This window comes from Rhinopithecus roxellana, chromosome 12 (assembly GCF_007565055.1).
Source record: "Rhinopithecus roxellana isolate Shanxi Qingling chromosome 12, ASM756505v1, whole genome shotgun sequence".
Taxonomy (NCBI): Eukaryota; Metazoa; Chordata; class Mammalia; order Primates; family Cercopithecidae; genus Rhinopithecus; species Rhinopithecus roxellana.
In genome coordinates this window covers 100,443,652-100,468,830 of record NC_044560.1, presented here as the reverse complement: position 1 = coordinate 100,468,830, position 25,179 = coordinate 100,443,652, and the positions used below count along the sequence as shown (strand labels likewise).

The 25,179-nt window shown below is 50.5% G+C and overlaps 1 protein-coding gene across 1 annotated transcript in view; it reads right to left on the bottom strand.

Moving 5' to 3' along the window:
• SLC7A9 (solute carrier family 7 member 9) overlaps positions 1-25,179 on the bottom strand; it is a 41,447-nt gene that overhangs the window by 14,429 nt on the left and 1,839 nt on the right. The window contains exons 2-9 of the mRNA XM_010367007.2: positions 16,605-16,716; positions 12,416-12,563; positions 11,883-12,125; positions 10,181-10,306; positions 9,838-9,937; positions 8,563-8,607; positions 7,789-7,912; positions 6,391-6,494 (exon numbers count right to left, since the gene is read on the bottom strand). Coding sequence (XP_010365309.1) covers positions 6,391-6,494; positions 7,789-7,912; positions 8,563-8,607; positions 9,838-9,937; positions 10,181-10,306; positions 11,883-12,125; positions 12,416-12,563; positions 16,605-16,691 — 977 coding nt within the window. The 5' untranslated portion in view covers positions 16,692-16,716. The remainder of the gene's footprint in view (positions 1-6,390; positions 6,495-7,788; positions 7,913-8,562; positions 8,608-9,837; positions 9,938-10,180; positions 10,307-11,882; positions 12,126-12,415; positions 12,564-16,604; positions 16,717-25,179) is intronic.

The following is a 25,179-nucleotide window of genomic DNA, read 5'->3' as shown; positions in this document are numbered from 1 at the left end:
AAAAAAAAAAAGGCCAGGTGTAATGACTCATGCCTTAATCCCAGCACTTTGGGAGGCTGAGGCAGGTGGATCATGAGGTTAGGAGTTCGAGACCAGCCTGGCCATCATGGTGAAACCCCGTCTCTACTAAAAATACAAAAAATTAGCCGGGCATGGTGGTGGGCACCTGTACTCCTAGCTACTCAGGAGGCTGAGGCAGTAGAATAGCTTGAACTGGGGAGCCGGAGGTTGCAGTGAGCTGAGATTGTGCCACTGTACTCCAGCCTGGGTGATACAGTGAGACTCCATCTCAAAAAAAAAAAAAAAAAAAGGAGAAGATATAAAAAACAGGAGCCTAGGCTGGGCATGGTGGCTCTCGCCTATAATCCCAGCATTTTGAGAGGCCGAGACAGGTGGACTGCTTGAGGTCAGGAGGTCAAGACCAGCGTAACCAACATGGGGAAACCCCGTCTTTACTAAAAATACAAAAATTAGCTGGGTGTGGTGGCGGGCACCTGTAACCCCAGCTACTCCATAGGCTGAGGCAGGAGAATTACTTGAACCTGGGAAGCAGAGGTTGCAGTGAGCCGAGATCGCACCATTGCACTCCAGACTCCAGCCTGGGCAACAGAATGAGACTCTGTCTCAAACAAAAAAAACAAAACAAAAACCCCAGGAGCTCTTGAAACATAGCAGACAAAAATTGGCAAATCCAATTTGAGCGCAAGATTTGAACATTACAAGTTACAATCTTGATGATCACATAAAAATCTAGATATAATTGTGGGATACACATTGTCTTCAAGACCATAGGAAACATAAAAATATCTGAGCCACGAAGGGCATTTTCAAACTTCTAAAGAATTGAGGCCACGCACAGTGGCTCACGCCTGTAATCCCAAGACTTCAGGAGGCCGAGGCAGGTGGATCACTTGAGGTCAGGAGTTCAAGACCAGCCTGGCCAACATGGTGAAACCCTGTCTCTACTAAAAATACAAAAATTAGGTGTGGTGGCGGGCGCCTCTAATCCCAGCTACTTGGGAGGCTGAGGCAGGAGAATCGCTTGAACCCAGGAGGCGGAGGTTGCAGTGAGCCGAGATCATGCCACTGCACTCCAGCCTGGACAACAGAGCGAGACTCTCTCAAAAAGATAAATAAATGAAAAGAATTGATATCAGGCCAGCCACTGTGGCTTACGCCTGTAATCCCAGCACTTTGGGAGGTTGAAGTGAGAGGATTGCTTGAGGCCGGGAGTTTGACACCAGCCTGGGCAGCATAGTAAGACCTCACATCTACAAAAACGTTAATATTAGCCATGCATGGTGGCACGTGCCTGTGGTCCCAGCTACTTGAGAGGCTGAGGTGGGAGGATCACTTAAGCACAGGAGTCTGAGGCTGCAGTGGGCCATGATTGCGCCACCACACTCCAGCCTGGGCGACAGTGAGACCCTGTCTCCAAACAACAACAACCAACAAAAACCGCAAACCAAGACTTGATATCATAAAGGTCACATACTCTACAGTGCAATAAAATTGGAAGTCAATACAAATGCCACAAAGACCCATCTATTTACAACTACATAGCTTAACTTTGAATTGATATGAACTTGATATTAATTCCCAAAACAAGTGAAACCGGGAGGATGGGAGTTGATAAAAGGAAGGGGGATTTAGACTCAAGGTGAATACTGTCAAAGATTTTTGTCAGTCCTCCAGAAATTAATATACAAATTCCATGCAATCAGAACGCAAGCAGGACTTTTGGAACTTTTGGACAAAATCATTGTAAGTGCATAGGGAATGCTATGCTAAACAGGCAAGGAGAAGTCTGACATGGGAGCGCTAGTCCTGCCAGATTTTACATGACCAAAGCTATAAACCTTTTTTTTTTTTTTTTTTTTTTTTTTTTTTTTTTTTGAGCGACAGGGTCTCACTCTGTTGCCTAGGCTGGAGTGCAATGGTGCAATCTTGGCTCACTGCAACCTCTGCCCCACCAGGTTCAAGTGATTCTCCTGCCTCAGTCTCCCAAGTAGCTGGGATTATAGGCGCCCACCACCACATCCGGCTAATTTTTGTACTTTATGAGACAGGGTTTCACCATGTTGGCCAGGCTGGTCTTGAATTCCTGACTTCAAGTGATCCGCCCACTATGGCCTTCCAAAGTGCTGGGATTACAGGTGTGAGCCACCACGCCTGGCCCGTGTCATTCTATTTAGATGAAATGTCAAGAAAAACCAAAATTATAGAGACAGAAGCAGCTTAGTGGTTGCCTGGGGCTGCCGGTAAAAGCAGGGATTGATTAGGCAATGAGCAACCTTTTTGGGGTGATGGAAATGATCTAGAATTGGATTGTGATGTTTGCACAGCCTTATAAATTTATGAAAATAATTGAGTTGCACAGTTACAAAGGGTGAGTTTTATGATATTTATACCTTAATTAGAACTGTTAAAATTGTATTTGTGTATACTAGCAGTAAGCTATCAGAAACTGAAAATTAAGCAACTTTTTTTTTAACAATACCATTTAGAATAGTATGAAAAATGAAATTCTTTGGAATAAATTTGACAAAAGATGCACAAGAACTATATACCAAAAACTATTCAAAAAACACTTTTTTACAAAAAATTAAGCTGGGCACGGTGACTCACACCTGTAATCCCAACACTGGGAGGCCGAGGCAGGTGGATCACTTGAGGCCAGGAGTTCGAGTTCGAGACCAGCCTGGGCAACATGGTGAAACCCCATCTCTACCAAAAATATAAAAATTAGCCAGGTGTGATGGTGTATGCCTGTAACCCCAGCTACTTGGAAGGCTGAGGCATGAAGATCGCTTGAACCTGGGAGGCAGAAGTTGCAGTGAGCCGGGATTGTGTCACTGCACTCCAGCCTGGGTGACAAAGCAAGATCCTGTCTCAAAAAAAAAAAAAAAAGGCTGGGCGCGGTGGCTCATGCCTGTAATCCCAGCACTTTGGGAGGCCGAGGCGGGCAGATCATGAGGTCAGGAGATCGAGACCATCTGGCTAACGCAGTGAAACCCCATCTCTACTAAAAATACAAAAAATTAGCCTGCATGGTGGCAGGCGCCTGTAGTCCCAGCTACTCGGGAGGCTGAGGCAGGAGAATGGCGTGAACCCAGGGGATGGAGCTTGCAGTGAGCTGAGATTGTGCCACTGCGTTCCACCCTGGATGACAGAGTGAAGAGCGAGACTCCATCTCAAAACAACAACAAAAAACACCACCACACAAACAAAAAGTTGTTTAAAAAAACACTAAACACCTAAATAAACAGTCCACCCATAGATTGGAAGACTCAGCATTTTTTTTTTTTTTTTTTTTTTTTGGAGACAAGGTCTCACTCTGTCTCCCAGGCTGGAGTGCAGTGGTGCAATCTCAGCTCACTGAGCCACGCCCTCCTGGGCTCACGTGATCCTCCCACCTCAGTCTCCTGAGTAGCTGGGACCACAGGCATGTGCCACCATGACTGGCAACGTTTATTGTATATTTTGTAGAGATGGGGTCTCACTATGTTGTCTAGGCTGGTCTCTAACTCGGGCTCAAGCAGTACTCCCCCTCGGCCTCCCAAAGTGCTTTGGTTACAGGTTGAGCCACTGTACCCATGCTGGAAGACTCAGTACTTTTAAGACAGCAGAGTCTTCTCCCGCTATAGATTCAACACAGTCCTGATCAAAATCCCAACAGCTTTACTGTAGAAACAGGCAAGCTGATTTTATATTCATATGCAAGTGGGAAAGCTGGCGGGATGAAATTGGACCCTTATCTCACCCCTTAGACAAGAAATCTACTCAAAATGGATGTAAGACTTGAAACTGTAAAATTCCTAGGAGAAAACAGGGGGCCGCTCTGTGACATTGGTCTGGACAATGAGGTGTTTTTGTTTTTTTTTTTTTCTTTTGAGATGAAGTCTCATTCTGTTGCCCAGGCTGGAGTACACTGGTACAATCTCAGCTCACTGCACCTTCCGCCTGCCGAGTTCAAGCAATTCTCCCACCTCAGCCTCCTGAATAGCTGGGATTACAGGCATCTGGCACCATGCCCCGCTAATTTTTGTATTTTTAGTAGAGATGGAGTTTCACCATGTTGGCCAGATTGGTCTCGAACTCCTGACCTCAAGTGATCCACCCACCTCGGCCTCCCAAAGTGCTGGGATTACAGGCGTGAGCCACTGCACCTGGCCTTGGGTATATATTTGAATGAATTGAAATTATATGTCAGATACCTGCACTCCCATGTACCTCTGGGTATATATTTGAATGAATTGAAATCCACATGTCAGGTGTCCGCACTCCCATGTTCATTACAACGTTATTCACCACAGCCAAGACACTTGTGTCCATCAACAGATGGATGAATAAAAATAATGTTACAGATACACAATGGAATACTATTCCGACTCTAAAGAGAATGGAATTGTGCCAGTGTTTGACAACAGAGATGACTCCAGAGAACATTATGCCAAGTGAAATAAGCCAGACAGAGAAAGACAAATATCCCGTGACCTCCCTTATATATTATGGAGTCCTAATTAGGGAAAATGAGTCAGGCTGGTGGGACCAAGGGAAAGCCAGAAGAGAGAAAGCAGGTAAGCGCCAAGCCTGCCTTTCTTCATGGTCCAGGACACACAGCCCCCTGCAGAAATAACACAATCTTCCTGTGCCCAGTGATCGCCAGACCCTTGGCCAATAGAAAAATGCAAGTTAGCTCACTGCAACCTTGGCATTATCGGTACTGCACGTACCCCTGTCCAGCACACAGCACAAGCACCATCCTATAAAATCCTCAGCAAGCCTTTGTCTCTGCAGTCAGCTCCTCTCTCGCTGACCTGCCCATTGCAGCCTTGCAATGTATTTTCCTGCTTTCTCTAATAAACTGGCCTTTCCTGACCTACAGCTGTCTTGGTAAATTCTTTTTATCCCTGTGCCACCAGCCCAGATAGTTGTAATGACTGGCAACATACGTGAAATCTAAAAATTGAAACAGCAGCAATAGAGAGTAGAATGCTGGTTGCCAGAGGCTGAAGGAAGAGGGGCCTGGGATGGCTAAAGCGGCAATGTTGGTCAAAGGCTACAGAGTTTCAGTATGATGGGAGGAATAAGCTCTGGTGATTTAATGCACAGCAAGATGACTATTGTTAATAACAGTGTATATTTCAAAATGGCTAGTGGATTTTAAATGTTCTCATTGCAAAGAAATAAGTATGTGAGGTGATACATGTTAATTAGCCTGATTTGCTCATTTCACAATGTTTACATGTATTGAAACATCACACTCTACCACATACATATATGCAATAATTGCTATTATTTTTTAGAGACAGAGTCTTCTTCTGTTACCCAGGCTGGAGTGTAGTGGTATGATCATGGCTCACTGCAACCTGGAACTCCTGGGCTTACACAATCCTCCCACCTCTGCCTCCCAAGTAGCTGGGACTACAAGCATGGGCCACCACACCCAGCTAATTTTTAAATTTCTTTTTGTAGAGACGGAGTCTCACTATGTGGCCCAGACTAGTCTCGAACTCCTGGCCTCAAGGGATCCTCCTGCCTCAGCCCATATAAACAATTATTATTTGTCAATTTAAAAATAAAATAAGGCTGGGCACGATAGTTCGTGCCTGTAATTCCAGGACTTTGGGAGGCTGAGGCAGGAGGATCACTTGAGCCAGTTCGAAACCAGCCTGGGAAACATGGTGAAACCCCGTCTCAACTAAAAATACAAAAGTTAGCTAGGTGTGGTGGCATGTGCCTGTGGTCCCAGCTACTCCAGAGGCTGAGGAGGGAGGATTGCTTGAGCCCAGGAGGTGGAGGCTACAGTGAGCCAAGATCGTGCCACTGTGCTCCAATCTGGACAACAGAGTGAGAGCCTGCCTCAAAATTAATTAGTTAATTAAAATTAAAATTTAAAAATTTATAAAGAAATACAAAGGATGTAGCCAAAATGCTTTTGACAAAGAACAAAGTTGGAGGCATGTATTTTGATTTGGCTTTAGAAGAATGATTTTATGGTATTTCATTTTTTAACATATGTAGACTTTGTCAATTTCACTTGGAAATATATCCATCCGGAACACTGGACAACTAACTGTGTTACTTCCCTTCACCTCACCTTGGGCAGCTTCCCCCCCATGTTTGGAACTAGGGCCCTGGAGTGGAAAGGCCGAGATTCCAGGCAGCCTTGATCAATTCCTGTGTGCACGCCCATCCACGCCTTCCTGGCCAGGTTGTGGCGTGGGTTCAAGCCACATCCCTCCCCTGGATTTGGGTCTCCTACTTGTGCTGGCGTGGGTTTCGCCTGGCAGAGCCCTGAAGATTTGAGCTGTGTGTCTTCCTCGGGGGTGACATTGGTTTCGCCGCCCCTGCCTACCCTGGGAGTGACGGCCGGGGGTCCCCTACCTGCCCGCTGTGAAGCAGCTCCCGTTAGCAGCACCGATGGTTGAAAATGCCACAAAAAGTGGAACGACCCAAGACGCTGGATAGAGAACACGGTCACCAAATGTCTGTGAGAGAAGTGAGATGAGTCCTGAGGGTCTTTCTCGGCCTCCAAGAGCGGCCGGCCCCCAAAAGCTATTCTGGCCTCCCAGGGGACCCAGGGACCCACCTCACCTCGGGGCACAGCCTCTGACTTCTCCACTGCAGAGGAGAGAGGAGAACGCCACTCACCTACCTCCAGATACTGTGATGGCAAGAGAAATCTCTTATCCACTCCTCCCTGGCATAAATCAATCAATCAGTCTATCTATCTATGAGTCAATCAGTCAGACGGAGTTTCGCTCTTGTTGCCCAGGCTGGAGTGCAGTGGTGCAGTCTCAGCTCACTGCAACCTCTGCCTTCTGGGGTCAAGCGATTCTCGTGCCTCAGCCTCCCATGTAGCTGGGATTATAGGCACGTGCCACCACACTGAGCTAATTTTTATATTTTTAGTAGAGACGGGATTTCACCATGTTGGCCAGGCTGGTCTTGAACTCCTGACCTTGTGATCCGCCCACCTCAGCCTCCCAAAGTGCTGGGATTACAGGCATGAGCCAACATGCCTGGCCAAATCTTTATTTTTTAATTTGATTTTTTTTGGAGACAAGATCTTGCTCTGTTGCCCAGGCTGGAGTGCAGTGGCGTGATCATGCCTCACTGCAGCCTCAGCCTCCTGGGTTCACGCGATCCTTGGCCTCAGTCTTCAAGTAGCTGAGACCACAGGCACTCGTCACCACACCCAGCTGCATAATTCTTGGTCATTTCAATATCCTGACACCTTCACCCCTCACTTCCCCAAACCCCCACTCCAACTGGAATGGCTGAATTCTCCCTGCCACCTTAGCAGCCCCCAGTCTCGTGGTCAGTGACCTCAATGCTTATCCAAACTGTGTCTCCTCCACCTTCTGAATCCCCAACACTTGGTTGTCTGTTTGCAACCACAGGAGGCCCCCAGCCACCTCTTCACTGACCCCAATGCCTCTCACCTCTCAGTTTCTATGATTCATTATTATTTAGGGTGGTGTAAAAGTAATTGCCAATTTTGCCATCGAAAGGAATGGCAATTACTTTTGCACCAGCCTAATATAATGACCCCACCGACTCCCTGGCACTTTCTGCCTCTGCTTCATGCTTGCCTGTCAAACCCTCACCCTGGCTAGCCCAGCCCTGCCTCCGACTCCATGCTGTGCATGCCCAGTCCGTGTGCCTGTCTGTGAATATCGCCCTCCTTCCCTGGGAGGGAGCTCACCTCCAGTGCTGACACCTGCCTTACCCCTTCCCACAAGCCACAGCCCCTGACAGCAGCGATGCCCGAGCACTCACCACGGCCACGGCCTGGGACTGCAGGAGTTCGGTGGCAGTCATCACGGTGAAGTAGGACACATTTATGAGGATGTAGCACACCGTCACCAGGGGGATCCCGATGATAATGGCCAAAGGCAGGTTTCTGGGAGGGGCAATGACACGGAGACCCACGTTCAGACCACAGCCTCCTGTGGGAGATGGATGCCCTCCCTGAGGTCCTCCCAGGGAGAAGATTCGCAGGTAGCAGAGCCCCAGCAGGAACATGAGACATTTTCAATGGGAATGCTGCCTCTCTCAGACTGCAGAGCAGTTCACATGGAACTGTTTATAAAGCAGAATAAGCCAGAGATAAAGGAAGACCAAGCTCCTCCCTCAGTAGCCACTGCTCTGCCCCAAACCAAACCAAACTCTAAACGTGCATAGTGAGCTCATAAGAAACCATTCACTGGCCGGGCATGGTGGCTCACACCTGTAATCCCAGCACTTTGGGAGGCCGAGATGGGCGAATCTCTTGAGGTCAGGAGTTCAAGACCAGCCTGGCCAATATGGCAAAATCCCATCTCTACTAAAATATCCCATCTCTACTAAAAAAAATACAAAATGTAGTGAGCTGAGATTGCACCACTGCACTCCAGTCTAGGCGACAGAGCAAGACTCCGTCTCAAAAAAAAAAAAAAAATTCACTGTCAGGAAGGGCATCATGGAATAACCAGGGAAACAGCTCCAGCCTTCACCAGGAGAAGAGAAATCAGCCTGCCCAGCTACTGTCCCCTGCACTGATTCAGCTGTTACCTGTAAGGGTTTCTAAGTTCTTCTGTGATATAATTGAGTTGATTCCTGGAAAAAGGAAAGTAACAAGCATCACACACCTTGACTTTCTTTTTCCAATATGAAACCCACAATAATTTTGGCTTCATCTAAAATTCTCTACCAGAGAAAAAAATTCTCCTGCAGAAATTCCAGGTGAATTTCTTTCCAGGTTAATGGCCCCGCTAGTGGTGAGGCCTGGGGTCTTACCCAGACCTACACATCTGTCAGCTGGTTGAGTCTTTGCCCTCTTTGGGAATCACATGGATTTTCAAGAATAATCAGGAGTAGTGAGTCCCCAGGGGGCTTTGAAAAAATGGAATATTCCTTTGTCTGAAAAGGGAATGAAATCTATAAATGCTTTGCAGGAGAGAAGGACCAGCATTATAGACGGAACCTGAGGGGTTCAAGCAATTGCAGAGGGGTTTGCGCCACTGCACTCCAGCCTGGGTGATAGAGTGAGACTCCATCTCAAAAAAAAAAAAAAAAAAAAAAAGACAAAAAGTCTCATCCACTAAACCCGATAAATACATAAAATGTATATGATATTATTTATTTTTGTAGGGCAGCCCCCAAACCATAATAGGTTCAAAGAGGCTCCCAATCCTAATGATTTTCAAGGTTAAACAGAAGAGCTATTGAGTATTCTTTGTTTAATCAAGAGCTTGAGGCTGGACACAGTGGCTCACGCCTGTAATCCCAGCACTTTGGGAGGCCGAGGAGAGAGAACTGCCTGAGTGCAGGAGTTTGAGACCAGCTTGGCCAACATAGACTCTGTCTCTACAAAGCATAAAAATAAAAAATTACCAGGGCATGGTAGCTCCTATCTGTAGTCCCAGCTGCTCAGGAGGCTGAGGCGGGAACCTGGCTTGAGCCCAGGAGTTTGAGGCTACAGTGAGCTACGATTATGCCATTGCACTCCAGCCTGGGTGACCAAGTGAGATCCTGTCTCTAAAAACAAAACAAAACAAAACAAAACAGAAAACCCAAGCTTGGGCCCTGGCTGCGTCTAATAATTGGGCTGAGCCTCTGTTGGCCCGGTGAGGGTTCTACACAGAGCGCTCTGGCTGACTGAGCCGGTGTCTCAGGGAGTAAAAGGTAGAGGTTGTCGCATGCTTCACAAAAAGGAAATGGGAGGGTGAATGTCAAAGTCACACCAAACCCCAGAGGGGAACCCATTGCTTTCCATGACAGGTGGAGTTACAGTCGCCTGGAGAACCCCACCCACCCCCAGGCTCGGGACATCTCAGGACGCCTCACCATCCATCGTAGGCCCAGAGTCCATTGTAAAACGCCAGGCTGATGGCTCCCACAGACAGCTGGGCGCCCTCGAAAGAATTATCAAAATTCTTTGTGTTTCCTGTAATGAAGCCAGACAGTGAACGGTGGGTGTCAGCCGGCCAGATCTTGAGTGCATCTCCACGGGAAAGACGGGCATGATTGTGACCCCAGCTTATTAAACACGCCCTGCAACTAAGGATCCCTCCCAGTGAGTTCCTGCCACGCTTCCTTGGCGATGGGCTCGTGGGGCAAGGCTGCTCCCGCTCCCAGTGGAAGGGGGTTTGGTGTGTGCCCTTGCAGGGCCCGCCCTCCCATGGGTCACCTTGGGCCAGGAGCACGAGCCCGCTGATGATGATGATGGCTACGATCACCAGCTTGGCCGCGGTGAAGATGTTCTGGACGTAGCTTCCCAGCCGCACGCTCAGTGAGTTCACCATCGTGATGAACACTGGAAGGGTGGAGGCAGTTTCTGCATTTATGGTTTTCAACAAAGCCCTGGAGAGAGTCTCGTTTCTTCTATATATTTTTTAATTTTTTATTTTTAATTTTCTTTTTTTGAGATGGAGTCTCACTGTGTCACCCAGGCTGGAGAGCAGTGGCATGATCTCAGCTCATGATCTCAGCAATCTCTGCCTTCCCGGTTCAAGCAGTTCTCCTGCCTCAGACTCTTGAGTAGCTAGGACTTCAGGTGCATACCACCAGCACTGGCTAATTTTTGTATTTTTAGTAGAGAGCTTGTCTGGAGGTTCTAAAGGGGGAGCGCAGCTACTCATATACCCTTGACCAAAGACCAGTCCTCCTCTATCGGAGATGGTCCTCCTCTTCGACCAAGCACACAGCTTCAGGAGGGATGCACGTGGAGCAGTGAGGGAGGAAGGGGACACCAGCCTAGCCAGCCAGATCACCTGAATCAACCCTGGCGATCAGTGGGGCGACAAATGTCCCTGCCAGATCGCCCTCACATCCAATTTTTGTAATTTTATTTTTATTTATTTATTTGAGATGGAGTCTCACTCTGTCGTCCAGGCTGGAGTGCAAAGGCACAGTTTCGGCTCACTGCAACCTCCACCTCCCAGGTTCAAGTAATTCTGCTGCCTCAATCTCCCCAGTAGCTGGGATTACAGGCACATGCTACCCACCCCCCCCAGCCCCTCAGCGCCCCCACCCCACCCTGCTAATTTTTGTATTTTAGTAGAAATGGGATTTTGCCATGTTGGCCAGGCTGGTCTCGAACTTGTGACCTCAAGTAATGCACCTGCCTTGGCCTCCCAAAGTGCTAGGATTACAGGCGTGGGCCACCACACCCAGCCACTTTTATTTTATTTTTTGAGACAGGGCCAAGGCTCAAGTGATCCCCCCTCCTCAGCCTCCCAAATAGCTGGGACTCCAGGTGCATGCCACCACACCCAGCTAATGTTTTTATTTTTTGTAGAGGCAAGGGTCTCACTGTATTGACAGGGCTGATCTCAAACTCTTGGCCTCAAGCGATCCTCCCACCTCAGCCTCCCAAAGTGGTGAGATTCCAAGCATGCTAATTTTTGTATTTTAGTAGAAACAGGCAGCATGCCTGCTGCCCACCCCGGCTCCCCCATCAGCCACATTATCTCCCAAATTCCAAGAGGGCAGATCCCAACATGGGAGTTTAAGGACCTTTTAAATGAACCTGGAGATGACCTTTGAAATTTAGCCGGGCTGCCTCAGATGGCGAAAAATTATCAGGGCATGGTAAGCAGCGTCCAGAGTAGCTGGGATTACAGGCATGTGCCACCATGCCGGGGGAAGAAGCTGGGCCCTGAGCCATGGCTCTGCCCTGCAGGACAGCCAGCGGCACCCCTCCCTGCAGCCCCCGTGGGCCTGGGGGTCCCCAGCGTGCGGCACCCACAGATACCGCCAAGGCTGACGCCAGGCCCTGCCTGGCCTCTCGCCAGAGACTCCAGCTCACTGGGAAGGAGCGGAGGGCGGGGTCCCCGGACACCCTCTGTGCCGGGTCTTTTCTGACCCCCGCCCTGGGCTCGGGTACTCACTGATGGCGGCAGCGGCCAGGCATTTCACAACAATGACAGGGGGTCTGCAGCCCACGTAGAAGGGCGTGCACACATACTCGGAGAAGCTGAGGGAGATGATGGCGAAGGACGAGGGCTTCATGACCATCAGGCTGACCCAGGAGAAGAGGTAGGCGGGGATGGGCCCGTAGGCCTCCATCAGGTAGGGATACTCGCCCCCTGACTTGGTGATCATCGTGCCAAGTTCCGCAAAGCACAGGGCGCCTGGAATGCAGAGAGGAAGGGCCCGTAGGCCCCTTGTGAGGCACTGCTCCGGCCCCAGGGAGCTTTCCTCCCGCCGGGGGCTGCACTCGTATGGAGGGGCCCACCGTGGTCCGCCCTCATTGGACGGCCCTGAGCTCCAGCTGTTGGACATTCAGTCCAGCCTGATTTACACCTGTCTGCCACACATGTGCCAAGAGGGACACCGGCAGGGTGAGGGCTGAACAGGTAGCGCCTGCATAGCGTGCCCCTACATGCTTCGGAGGCTGCATCAGGGAGCCAAGTCTCTTTACCCAGCATCGCGAGGACCCCGCAAACCGCCCATATGATGAGGCAGGGCCCCACAGCTTCCGTGTTGCTGAGCACAGACTTGGGGGAAATGAAGATCCCAGAGCCAATGATGGTGCCCACGATGATGCAGATGCCACTGATGAGGCCCAGCTAGGTGTGGAGGAAGGAAGAGCGTGTTAGTGCCATGCCTGGACCCAGCCCAGACCAGGTGCCACCCTGCCTTGGTACGGCTAGGGCAGCCCCAGCCAAAGCCCATGCTCCAAGCGCTTCCACCCTGAGCAGCTGCCCTGGCAACACTGGGGCACTGCTCCCGGAGCTTTGCTTATGTTAACGTGATTAATTCTCTGACAGCCCCATGAGCTGGCCACACGGTACCACCCTCATGGTACAGAGGAGGACGCTGAGGCACAGAAAGGTTAGGAGGCTCTCCGGGGTTTACAGCTAGAGAGGGGTAGACCCGGCTCAGGTTCCCCGTGCCTAACCATGATCCTGTGCCCTCAATGAAAAGACTGACTTGGCGACAGTTTGCCAATGAGAAAGGCCCTTGGGATATGCCTCTGAGCTGGGCAGAGGAGAAAGGAGTGCACCACCAAAGCAGAGGGAAGTCAGGGCCTAGAGTCCTGGCCAGAGGCTCCAAGCAGGGTGAGCAACGGAGGCCTCCCAGAAACAGAAACATTCGGGGACTGTGAACTTTCTGGGTGCCACTTTCTTTTATCTTATTTTTATTTACCTATTTATTTAGAGTCAGATCTCTCTCTGTCGCCCAGGCTGGAGCACAGCGGTGAGATAATAGCTCACTGCAGCCTCAAACTGCTGGCCTCAAACAATCCTCCCAACTCAACCTCCCAAAGTGCTGGGATTGCAGGCGTAAGCCACCATGCCTGGCCCAGTGCCATTTGCTAGGATGTGAGCTTTCTTTTTTTTTTTTTTTTTTTTTTTTTTGAGACGGAGTCTCGCTCTGTCGCCCAGGCTGGAGTGCTGTGGCCGGATCTCAGCTCACTGCAAGCTCCGCCTCCCGGGTTCACGCCATTCTCCTGTCTCAGCCTCCCGGGTAGCTGGGACTACAGGCGCTGCCACGTCGCCCGGCTAGTTTTTTGTAGTTTTTAGTAGAGACGGAGTTTCACCGTGTTAGCCAGGATGGTCTCGATCTCCTGACCTCGTGATCCGCCCGTCTCGGCCTCCCAAAGTGCTGGGATTACAGGCTTGAGCCACCGCGCCCGGCCGGATGTGAGCTTTCTAAGAACAGAACCCAGCTCAAAGAGACACCGGATGGTTCCATTCCTGTGAAGTTCAAGAACAAGTGAAACTAATCCGCGGCCATAGGAATTCAGGGCTGGGGCTGCCCAGAAAGGGGCAGGAGGGAGCTTTCTGGGTTGGTACATCTGTCAAAACTCACCAAACTCAGCACTAAAGATCTGTACATTTCAGCCAGTTGCGGTGGTTCATGCCTGTAATCCCAGCACTTTGGGAGGCCAAGGCAGGCGGATCACCTGAGGTTGCAAGTTTGAGACCAGCCTGGCCAACATGGAGAAACCCCGTCTCTACTAAAAAATACAAAAATCAGCCAGGCATTCTGGTGCACGTCTGTTCCTAGCTACTCAGGAGGCTGAGGCAGGAGAATCTCTTGAACCCCGCGAGACGGAGGTTGCAGTGAGTCACTGCACTCCAGCCTGGGTGACAGTGAGACTCTGTCTCCAAAAAAAAAAAAAAAAAAAAAAACCCTGCACATTTCACTGTATGTAAATTACACACCAATCAAAGAGGGAAAAAAAAGTCCAACTCAAGCCCTACTCATAACACCTGTCCTCAGAAGCAGCCCCCAGCCAGATCGCCAGAGCCTGAAGTTTCCAGCGCCCGTGTTCACCTGTCTGAGAAGAGGCTGGGCTTGGAGTCAGATCACAGGGGATGAGGGGCTCCCAGCTGCAGGCTGCCACCCTGGGGACTCTGCGCACGCCAGTAGGATCCCTGGGGAGCAGCGTCAGCTTTCAGGACGCACTTCCAGGACAGGGCTCAGCTCTCCTCCTCATCTCAGCCCTGCCCAGGACTGGTGGTTTGGCTCCAGAATCCTCCCTCCTGCTGAGGGACTGCCTGGGTTCTGATGTGGGTGAGGTCTGCATTCACCCTGAAGCTGCCTGACTGAGGGGTAGACCCAGCTCGGATTTTCGGTTTTTAGAGTCAGGGTCTTGCTCTGTCACCCAGGCTTGGAGTGCAATGGCGCGATCATGACTCACTGCAGCCTCGATTTCCTGGACTCAAGTGATCCTCCCTCCTCAGCCTCCCAAAGTGCTAAAGTTACAGGCGTGTGCCGCCACACCTGTCCCCAGCTCAGAAGACACATCTGGGGATTTCTCAGCTGTGCTCTGTGGCCACTGGGCCCAACAGGGTTCCAAGAGGCCCTTGCTGAGATCAGGCCTGAGACTGGCCGAGAGGGAGAGGGCTGCAGCCCATCGTCTACCTCCTGGGGACCCCAGTCCCAGGCCAAGCCATTCAGGCCATAGCCAGCCCCCTGGTCAAGTCCTAAAGCCTTGGTGCAGTCCCTCCTCCATCCCCTCTGCTGCCAGGCATGGGAGCTCTCGGAGGCCCCACCCACACCTCTGCCCTGGAAGTGGAAACCATCCTGGGTTTGCCTGGGGCTGCCTTTCCTCCTCCTAGGAGCCTAAGCCCTCCCCGCCCCTCCATGCTCAGCACCTGCTGCTCCCAACTGCCTGGGACTGCACGGTGTGCCGTGTGGAGCTCCTTTCTGCCTTCCCCACAACCCCAAACTCCCTTCCCCTCCAGGCCCAGGGCCAGCCCCAGCTGCTCACTGCAGCCCAACTCAGAGCGGCCATCCCTGGCAGATGCCTCTAAGACAGAACAGGCTATACTGGGGGCAGTACTTCCCATCACTACAGCCATTCAGACATAAGAGGGACAGACATTTAGAGGGGACCCAACCATCAGAACGCCCTCTCTGGCTGGGCACAGTGACTCACGCCTATCATCCCAGCACTTTGGGAGCCCGAGGTGGGAGGACGGCTTGAGCCCAGGAGTTCCAGACCACCCTTGGCAACACAGCAAGACCCTGCCTCTACAGAAAAAAATTTTTTGAAAAGTTAAAAATTTGGTAGGGCATTGTGGTGCACCCCTGTAGTCCCAGCTGCTCCAGAGGCTGAGGCAGGAGGATCGCTTGAGCCCAGGAGGTCGAGGCTGCAGTGAGCTATGATTGCACCACTGCACTCCAGCCTGGGTGACAGAGCAAGACCCTGTCTCTAAATTTTTTTTTTTTTTTTTTTTTGATTTTTAAAAAGAAGGCCTTTTCTGACCATTCCTGGAAAGACCATTAGTTTGAACAAAAATACTGGCCTCTCTAGACATTTGCCCAACACACAAAAGCACCCAGGTTTGAACTTAATATGTGGGCCAGGCGAGTTGGCTCACGCCTGTAATCCCAACACTTTGGGAGGCCGAGGTGGGCGGATCTCTGGCGACCAGGAATTGGAGGCCAGCCTGGCCAACGTGGTGAAACCCTGTCTCTACTAAAAATACAAAAATTAGCCAGGCGTAGTGGTACATGCCTGTAGTCCCAGTACTCAGGAGACTGAGGCAGGAGAACTGTTTGAACCCAGGCAGCAGAGGTTGCAGTGAGCTGAGATCATGCCACTGCACTCCAGCCTGGGCGACAGAGCAACACTCTGTCTCAAAAAAAAAAAAAAAAAAAAAATGCAGCCGGGTGCTGTGGCACACACCTGTAACCCCAGCACTTTGAGAGGCTGAGGTATGAGGATCACCTGAAGTCAGGAGTTCGAGACCAGCCTGGCCAACATGGCAAAACCCCATCTCTACTAAAAATACAAAAATTAGCCGGGTATGGTGGCGGGCGCCTGTAATCCCCGCTACTCAGGAGGCTGAGGCAGGAGAATCCCTTGAACCGGGGAGGTGGAGGTTGCAGTGAGCCGAGATGGCGCCACTGCACTCTAGCCTGGACGACAGAGTAAAACTCCATCTCAGAAAAAAAAAGAATATACAGAGTTCCCTGGCGAGAGGAAAAGAGGTAAGTCCAGAGATTGTCCCTTTAAAGATGTAATTCACAAATCAAAGAGCACGTCTTCTGCCGTGTCACTAGGGATTGGCCCGGATTTCACCGCCTGCGCCCCTCGTTTAGACGCCCTTGCCTAACCTGCAAAGGGCCCGCCCCGCCAGAGACCATCTTACCTCCTTTTGGAGAGTGGTGGTCTTGGGCTCTTGGCTCTGGACCGACTTCTCATCCTCTCTCCGCTTTCTCAGGCCAGTATCCCCCATGTTTCCTCCTGCTGGTTCCAGAAGACTACAAGGAAGGTGCACAGCTGAATCTTGGTTCAGTAGCAGCAGACAAGATGCAAGTGCAAGCTCGGCCTGGACTAGGGGAGCTGGCTCCAAAACCACAGTGTTGGTTACTGCCACAGGCCGGGGGCCGCTGCCAGTCCTGCAGGGCTCACCACGCACTGGGCCCCAGAGTCAAAGTCAGTCATTAACATTGTCCGGGCAGGGGAACACAGCTCCCCGCTGCTCTCCAAAGCTCAGCTGCTTGCTTAGCTCTCTCCCAGACAGGCCCCGGGAGCCTCCTGGCCCATGTGCCTGTGCCTTGAAAGTTATTCTACCTCCGTGGTCCGACTTCATTTTTTTTTTCAAAAGTAAAAAGAAATATTGAACAACATCCTGGGCTGGGCACAGTGGCTCAGGCCTGTAATCCCAGCACTTTGGGAGGCCAAGGTGGGCGGATCACTTGAGCCCAGGAGTTTGAGACTAGCCTGGCCAACATGGCGAAACCCCGTCTCCACTAAAAATGCAAAAAAAAAAAAAAAAAAAAAAAAAAAATTAGCTGGGTGTGTTGGCAGGTGCCTGTAATCCCAGCTACTCCGGAGGCTGAGGCAGGAGAATCACTTGAACCTGGGAGGTGGGGGTTGCAGTGAGCCAAGATCGTACCACTGCACTCCAGCCTGGGCCACAGAGTGAGACTGTTTCAAAAAAATAAAATACCAAAAATTAAAAAATGAAAATATTGTGGAATGTATTTATCAGAATCAAGTCCAGGTAAGGAGTGTTTGTCTTATAATTCCTTCCCAAGATTAAAGGCACTCCCCTCCATCACAGATCCACAATACAATACAGGTACTTTTTCTTTGTACTTTTTAAATTTTTACAATTTTTTTTGTAAAGACGTGAGTCCCGCTATTTGCCCAGGCTGGCCTCCAACTCCTGGGCTCAAGCAGTCCTTCCACCCTGGCTTCCCAAAGGGCTGGGATTTCAGGGGTGAGCCACCGCGCCTGGCCAGGTACTTTTTCATTAAGTGATGAAAGGAATGAAAACATTGCCGAGGAAACGCAGTTCCAGACTGAATTAGGAGATAACCATGCACCACTGTACCCTCTCTCTAAATAAACTCTCTGTCCAGGCCCCGGCCAGGAGAGCCATGAGCCTTTCTAGCATCCACTGACCTTACCTTCCTCCGCGACCCTGCAAAGCCGGAGGAGCTGCGGCCCAGCTGACTGCCCGTGCCTGCACGGTCCAACCCTAGGAATGGCCATGTCTTGTGCCCAGGAGTGAAGGAACTCCAGAAGGTACAGAGGTCAATAAGGGTAATTATTAAACACCTTTTTTGTTGTTGTTTTGTTTTGTTTTAGCCATGAAGCTTAGATACACCACACAAAAAGGGAAGGGTCAGGCAGACCAATTTCTCTCCAAAAACGTTTTTGTTTTGTTCATTTGTGTCTAGATCAGATTATTTTTTTAAAACCAGATGGTCTCAAATCGTCTGCACTTTTTACCTAAAGATAAAATAAATTATGCCTTCTTTTATCTTTGGGAATCAGAGGAGATAAACTTTGGAACCAATTCTCTAATTGCTTTAATAGGCTATATTTAAAACCCAAGTCAGGCAGCTTAAACAGGAACTGCTGTGTGTGTGTAACTCAGCTGTTGATCAGTTTCCTCCCTACCCAGGAAATTCCCCCAAGCCCCAGGGCCTGCCTCTGGCTGAGCAGGTGAGAGCGGTTGAGCCCATCCCACTCCTCTTTACCAGTGATGGGGCTTCACCACTTGGAACCACGAGCAGGCCTGAGGCAATGCAGGCCCCCACATCCTCCCTGCATCTGTGGCCAAATGCCCGTCAGGTTTGGCTGTGGTGCTGTTCACATAGCCATGTCCTGGCTCATCAGACACAAGGGACACAAAACCTTCCCCATCGGGGAAACAGAAGCCTATGGGGGGACAGGAAACACATGGCCAGGAAGCTCCGGTCCCCTTCCAGGGCTGCCAGGATCTGGATGTCTCCGGGAGGGAGCAGAGGTTCTCCCGCGCTGCGATTGGACCTAGGTTCAGGCGGCAGCCTCGAGGTCAGCACTAAGCCCTTTCAGATAGGGAGGAAGCACCTTATGAGACAGGCAGGAGGACAGCCTGGCACAGCATAAGCACTGCGTGTGAAGCATTGTAGCTGTTATCTTCAACCAAAACTTTGGTAGCTTTGCCTCGGGGCAAACCTAACTGCATCCCAGATATTGGATGGAAGCAAAGGTCAGGGGTGGAAGGAGCTGGGCCAGGCTCTGGGGGTCAGTTTGGGAGCAGTTTGGGGCAAGCAGACCTGAGAGAGGCACAGGTTTCTCTCAAAGCCGTCTGCAGAGCACAGGGACCCTTGGTGTCCCAGAGACAGGGTCCTGATTTAGAAGTTCATCATCTCCCATCTTGGGAGGGCACAGCCTGTTTACCTGCCTGCCATGCCCGGAGCCCTGAGCAGAGAGGCTGGAGAGTAGAAGCCAGGGGCTGGCGGCAGGTCCTGCCACCCCAGACAGAACCTGCCCACAGGCTTGCTGGGGTCACTCCTCCTAATGCTGCAGCCTCGTCATAGCACCTGGCACATCCATGTTTGCAAAACACCACAGAATACTCCCTAGGGAAAAGTGCTCCTGGCGGGCTGACAGGAGACCACATGAGGAGGACAGGGTGGGGCAGTGGTCCCCTGCTGGGGCCAGACACCAGACAGCCCTGCAACCTCACCCACTACCCACATGGGCTCAGGTCTGAATCTGCAAAGCGGGGCTAGCAACAGGCACCTCCTCATGGAACACATTGAACTTGCGTGTTCCATGAATGTCCAGGACCAGCCCACTGGTCTTCCTGGGCCTCTGCCAAGTGCCGAGTTTGGAACTTTGGGGTGTGAGGGTCCTTTGTTAAGTCAGAAACCTCCACTTCAGTTCATTTTGGGTCCACGGTGAGCATTTCTTTTTTTTTTTTTTTTTTTTTTTGAGACGGAGTCTCACTCTATCACCCAGACTGGAGTGCAGTGGCCGGATCTCAGCTCACTGCAAGCTCCGCCTCCCGGGTTCACGCCATTCTCCTGCCTCAGCCTCCCGAGTAGCTGGGACTACAGGCGCCCGCCACCTCGCCCGGCTAGTTTTTTGTATTTTTTTTTAGTAGAGACGGGGTTTCACCGTGTTAGCCAGGATGGTCTCAATCTCCTGACCTCGTGATCCACCCGTCTCGGCCTCCCAAAGTGCTGGGATTACAGGCTTGAGCCACCGCACCTGACCCATGGTGAGCATTGCTTAAGCCTGTTTCTTAAAGTTGTGTTTGTCACCCCAGTCCCACCCTCTCCCTCCCTTGAATACACAGAAAGTATTCAAGTAATTCTCATAAGCTCTTCCTCATGGAAAATAATACAGATTTGATTTAAAAAGCAAAATTTTCCTCAGTTCTTGAAGACTTGGTTCATTGTGTATCCAGTGCTTCTGCCATGTGGCTAAAGTTTCACCTCCCTGCTGTCAATTTTTTTTTTTTTTTTTTTTTTTTTTTAGATGGAGTCTCACTCTGTCGCCCAGGCTGGAGTGCAGTGGCTTAATCTTGGCTCACTGCAACCTCGCCTCCTGGGTTCAAGTGATTCTCCTATCTCAGCCTCCTGAGTAGCTTGGATTACAGGCATCCACCATCATGCCTGGCTAATTTTTGTATTTTTAGTAGAGATGGGGTTTCACAATGTTGGCCAGGTTGGTCTTAAACTCCTGACCTCAAGTGATCCGCCTCCCTCGGCCTCCCAAAGTGCAAATCCTACTGTCATTTTTACCATTTTATCTATTCTGTGAGACTGAGTCTTGCTCTGTCACCCAGGCTGGAGTGCAGTGTCATGATCTCAGCTCACTGCAACCTCCACCTCCCAGGTTCAAGTGATTCTCCTCCCTCAGCCTCCCGGGTAGCTGGGACTACATGTGTGATACCACACCTGGCTAAGTTTTGTATTTTTAGTAGAGACGGGGTTTCACCATGTTGGCCAGGCTGGTCTTGAACTCCTGACCTCAAGTAATCCACCCGCCTCAGCCTCCCAAAGTGCTGGGATTATAGGCGTGAGCCACCACGCCCGGCCAACCACTCTATTTCTTAAGTTTCTGCTGAAGACTCTTGACCTTCACTTTCAACCCGTGCTTTTCCCTTCTGATTGCAAAAATGCTTGCAGGTTGAAGATCTTCACACCATCTGCACTTTATCTTATATTTGGTGCATATTTGGTTTCAGTTGGGGAGGGTAAAATGCTTCCCTCCACCCTTCTGGGTTCTTTGGTTGGGCTTCAAATTGAGACCAATGGGAGGCAAACTGTTTTAATTATGTGTATATGCAACAGAGTCCCACAAAACAAGATACTTGAAAAAGGGCCAGATGACTAAATCCTATATAGCATTCTGAGCTATATAAGGATTAGGGGCTTGGGGCTTCTGGGGCAGGTAGGGACTAGTAATGGAATGGTGAGGCTCGGAGGAAATGCATGGCAAATAAAGGTCGTCTTGTTATGCAGATATAAGTCTCTCAGGTAATAAAAGTTGTCTCTTCCTGGTACAGATATTTGTACTAATGTAGATTTCCTTCATGACATAAATTTATTTTGCAAAGGGCAGCTTTTCAGAGATATACCTGTTGTGTTTGCAGTTTCTCAGAATAACCAGCTCAAAATATTCCAAGTAAGTATAATTTGGGGTGATATATATCTGGTCTCCTACAGTCATATTTTGGGGGTGCTGTGTCCTAAGCCCCAATATTTCCTTCTCCTGTGATGGTTTGTGTTTGAGACAGGGTCTCTTGTTCCCAGGCTATAGTGCAATGGCGTGATCATGGCTCACTCCAGCCTTGACCTCTTGGGCTCAAGGGATCCTCCCATTTCAGCCTCTCAAAGTGCTGAGATTACAGGCGTGAGCCATTGCACCTGGCCTCCTGTGATGGTTTTAAAGATGTCTTTAATCCCATAGTGTCAGTCTGCACAGCCTCTGGGCTGCCCAGCTGGGCGCCTTGTTCTCTAATTCACTGTCCTCATGACAGAGGCAGGGTCTTGGGCACACATTCAGGCAGAGGCTGAATCTTCCTCTACCACTGAAAGCTTGTTCCAGACCTGCCTTCAAGTTTTTACTTTCTCCTATTCATGAAGTTCATTTGGTCTTATATTCCCTCCCACTGCTGCTGACAGTAGCATTTGGGGATTTGGAGGGGGACCCAAAAGACAGAAATAACTGGCATACTACCACAGATAGAAGAGGTGTTTGTTCCCTTACTGCCTGAATTCCAACCAGAAGAACTTGTGATGAGTTAGCGATTGTGCAAAGCCTTTCAATGTCAGGGACGTGCTGTCTACCCATAAAACAATTAGCAAGGAAAGCATAAACATAATTTCAAAACACTTATCTAGGAACAATCTATATATATCCAACAACTACTGGAATAGTACAATTCTGCCTTCGAACTTTGTCCATCATTTTTCTGTGTTCCAAGTAATATGGTTTTTCATAAAATAACCTGCCCGGGGAAGCCAGTGCAGTTGCAGCATGCTGTCAAAACACAACTTCCCATCCTGCTCCCTTCCCCACTGACCTTGTCACTATTCATGGTTGCTGCCCCTTTTCTCAACTACGGTGGCCACGCATGATGAAAGTTGTGATCGCTGCTGAGGTTGAGGAAAGAGGGTTCTGTGTCATCAAACATCTTTAATAAAGGGTTACTTGGCCGGGCGCGGTGGCTCACGCCTGTAATCCCAACACTTTGGGAGGCCGAGGCGAGCAGATCATGATGTCAGGAGATCGAGACCATCCTGGCTAACACAATGAAACCCCGTCTCTACTAAAAATACAAAAATTAGCAGGGCGAGGTGGCGGGTGCCTGTAGTCCCAGCTACTCGGGAGGCTGAGGCAGGAGAATGGCGTAAACCCGGGAGGCGGAGCTTGCAGTGAGCTGAGATGGCGCCACTGCACTCTGGCCTGGGCGACAGAGCAAGACTCTTGTCTCAAAAAAAAAAAAAAAAAAAAAGTTACTATTTTGTTGGGCCAGGTGCTGTGGCTGTGCACCTGTAATCACAGCACTTTGCGAGGCTGAGGCAGGGGGATTGCTTGAGGCCAGGAGTTTGAGACCAGCCCAGGCAACACAGCAAGCCCGTCTTTACGAAAAGAATTTAAAAATATTATCCAGGCATGATGGTGTGCACCTATAGTCCCAGCTACTCTTGGGAGGCTGGGGTGGAAGGACTGCTTGAGTCCAGGAGTTCAAGGCTGCAGTGAGCTATGATCATGCCACTGGACTTCAGTCTGGGTGACAGATGGAGACTCTAACATAGGGAGTTACCATTTTTTGTAATCTTGTTTCTGTCTGCCCAGCATCCACAACTTGGGGGAACTGTCCCTTTCTGTGGGGGCACTGGTGGGCTACCAACCAAAGGACCTCACTTCTCTGGCCACACGGGAGGGCTCAGGACATCAGGTCAGCCAAGAAGCCATTATCTCAGGATTTGCTACCTGAGTGAAGCACAGGGTAGGCTGATGGTGTTCAACTACTGAGACCCCCAACTACTAAGATCCCCGCCCCAAGGCTATTCTGGCTTCTGTCCTTCTCAAAACATGGTGGAAGCCACTGAGTGTACATTTCCAAAATATTTCCTTCTTTCCCTTAACATTGGGCAGTATAGTTTCTGTTGCTTGCAACCCAGCCCTGGTATGCTACATATACTACAAACGGACCCTTCACTTTCAAAGAATTATTGTTTAATCAAATACCCAGGACCCTCCTGACCAGGTGAAATAGATGCTTCAGGCTCCTGATGACCCGAGGCGGCAATGCTCTCACCTCAGTGCACTCTTCCTGTCTCATCTATACCTTCTGTAGAGTGCTGATACACAGGTGGACTGGGGAACAAGGGGATGGGGGCCCAGAGCACCCAGCACAGACGCAGGGAGCCAGCCTGGGTCCTCAGCAGCAAGTGGCATGCCCAGTTCCAGGAAGCAGCCTCATGCACTCTGTAGGTCTGAAGTCTCCGTAGCCCAGCCTGGGTCCTCACTACCTCTGTCCTATTGTTTGCAGACACTGGGCCTGCAGAGCAGCCAAGCAGGGCCCTGCAGGTGAATATCAACTTCAAAACCACCCTTCTCCTTTCCCCCAACACCTTCCCACCCAGCCCACCCTTAGTCAAAAATGAGGAAAAGAGCCGAGCCTGAGGCTGGGCGCGGTGGCTCACACCTGTAATCCTAGCACTTTGGGAGGCCGAGGTGGGCGGATCACTTGAGGTCAGGAGTTCGAGACCAGCCTGGCCGACATGGCAAAACCCTGTCTCTAGTAAAAATAAAAAAATTAGATGAGCACGGTGAGACACACCCTGTAATCCCAGCTATTCCGGAGGCTGAGGTGGAAGAATTGCTTGAACCTAGGAGGCGGAGGTTGCAGTGAGCCGCGATCTCTCCACTACACTACAGCCTGGGTGACAGAGTGAGACTCTGTCTCAATTGAAAAAAAAAAAAAAAAAAGCCGAGTCTGGGAGGCTGGAAGGGCAGCAGGTTTCCTGCCCAGCTTTGGGGCCATGGACTCACACCTTGAGAAAACCAAGAGAGAGACCCAGCAAGCTGCACCCATCCCCTCTCCCACTCCTGGCTGCAACCACTCCTTAGCTGTGGACCCCCACTTAGCTGTGACCCAGCAGAGAGGTGCCATAAACCTGGGCACACTGAGCCCTCCCCATGCTGCCCAGCCAAGTTGTGAGTGGATGATGTTTCCAGTCTTACTCGAGAATTCAGATGTCAGCCCAGCCCCATCCCAAGAGGCTCAGGCTTCTGCTGTGGGATCTGTATCTGGCTCAAGCCCTCCCTGCTGGAAGAGCTGCCTGGGCCCAGGGAGGGCTCTCCTGAGCCACACACACTGGGGACTGTGCCTTTCACTCCCGCCGACGATACAGGTAGGGGAGGGGTGAGGAGCCAGTGACAGCTGCGCTCCAGAGGCCAAACGCTAGGCCGCCCTTGGCCTTAAATCTCTTTCCTCCCGACATAGTTACTGACAGCACCAGCAAGCGCGGATGAGGGTGCGGAGCAACTGGAACTCGCGCAGAGCTTGGTGGTGGGAAAGTAAAATGACACAAACTCTCAGGAAGCAGGCCTGGGTGTTCTTTCTTTTTTAATTGTCTATGTAACAAAATTCACTGTTGTCACTGTTTTCCAGCATACCGTTCAGTGGCATTAAGGGCATTCAGGACAGCTCTCGTGACAGACTCACACCCACACACACACCTGGTGCCCCAGCCTGCTTTCTCCACTGTCTCCATTTCCCCAGGGCTGCTTTTACTTTTCATTTTATTATTTTCGAGACAGGGTCTCACCCAGCTGCCCAGGCTGGAGTGCAGTGGCATGATCATGGCTCACTGCAGCCTCAACCTCCCAGGCTCAAGTGATCCTCCCACCTCGGCCTTCTGAGTAGCTGAAACCATAGGCGCCATCATCATGCCCAGGGCTGCTTTTAAAAAATGGCA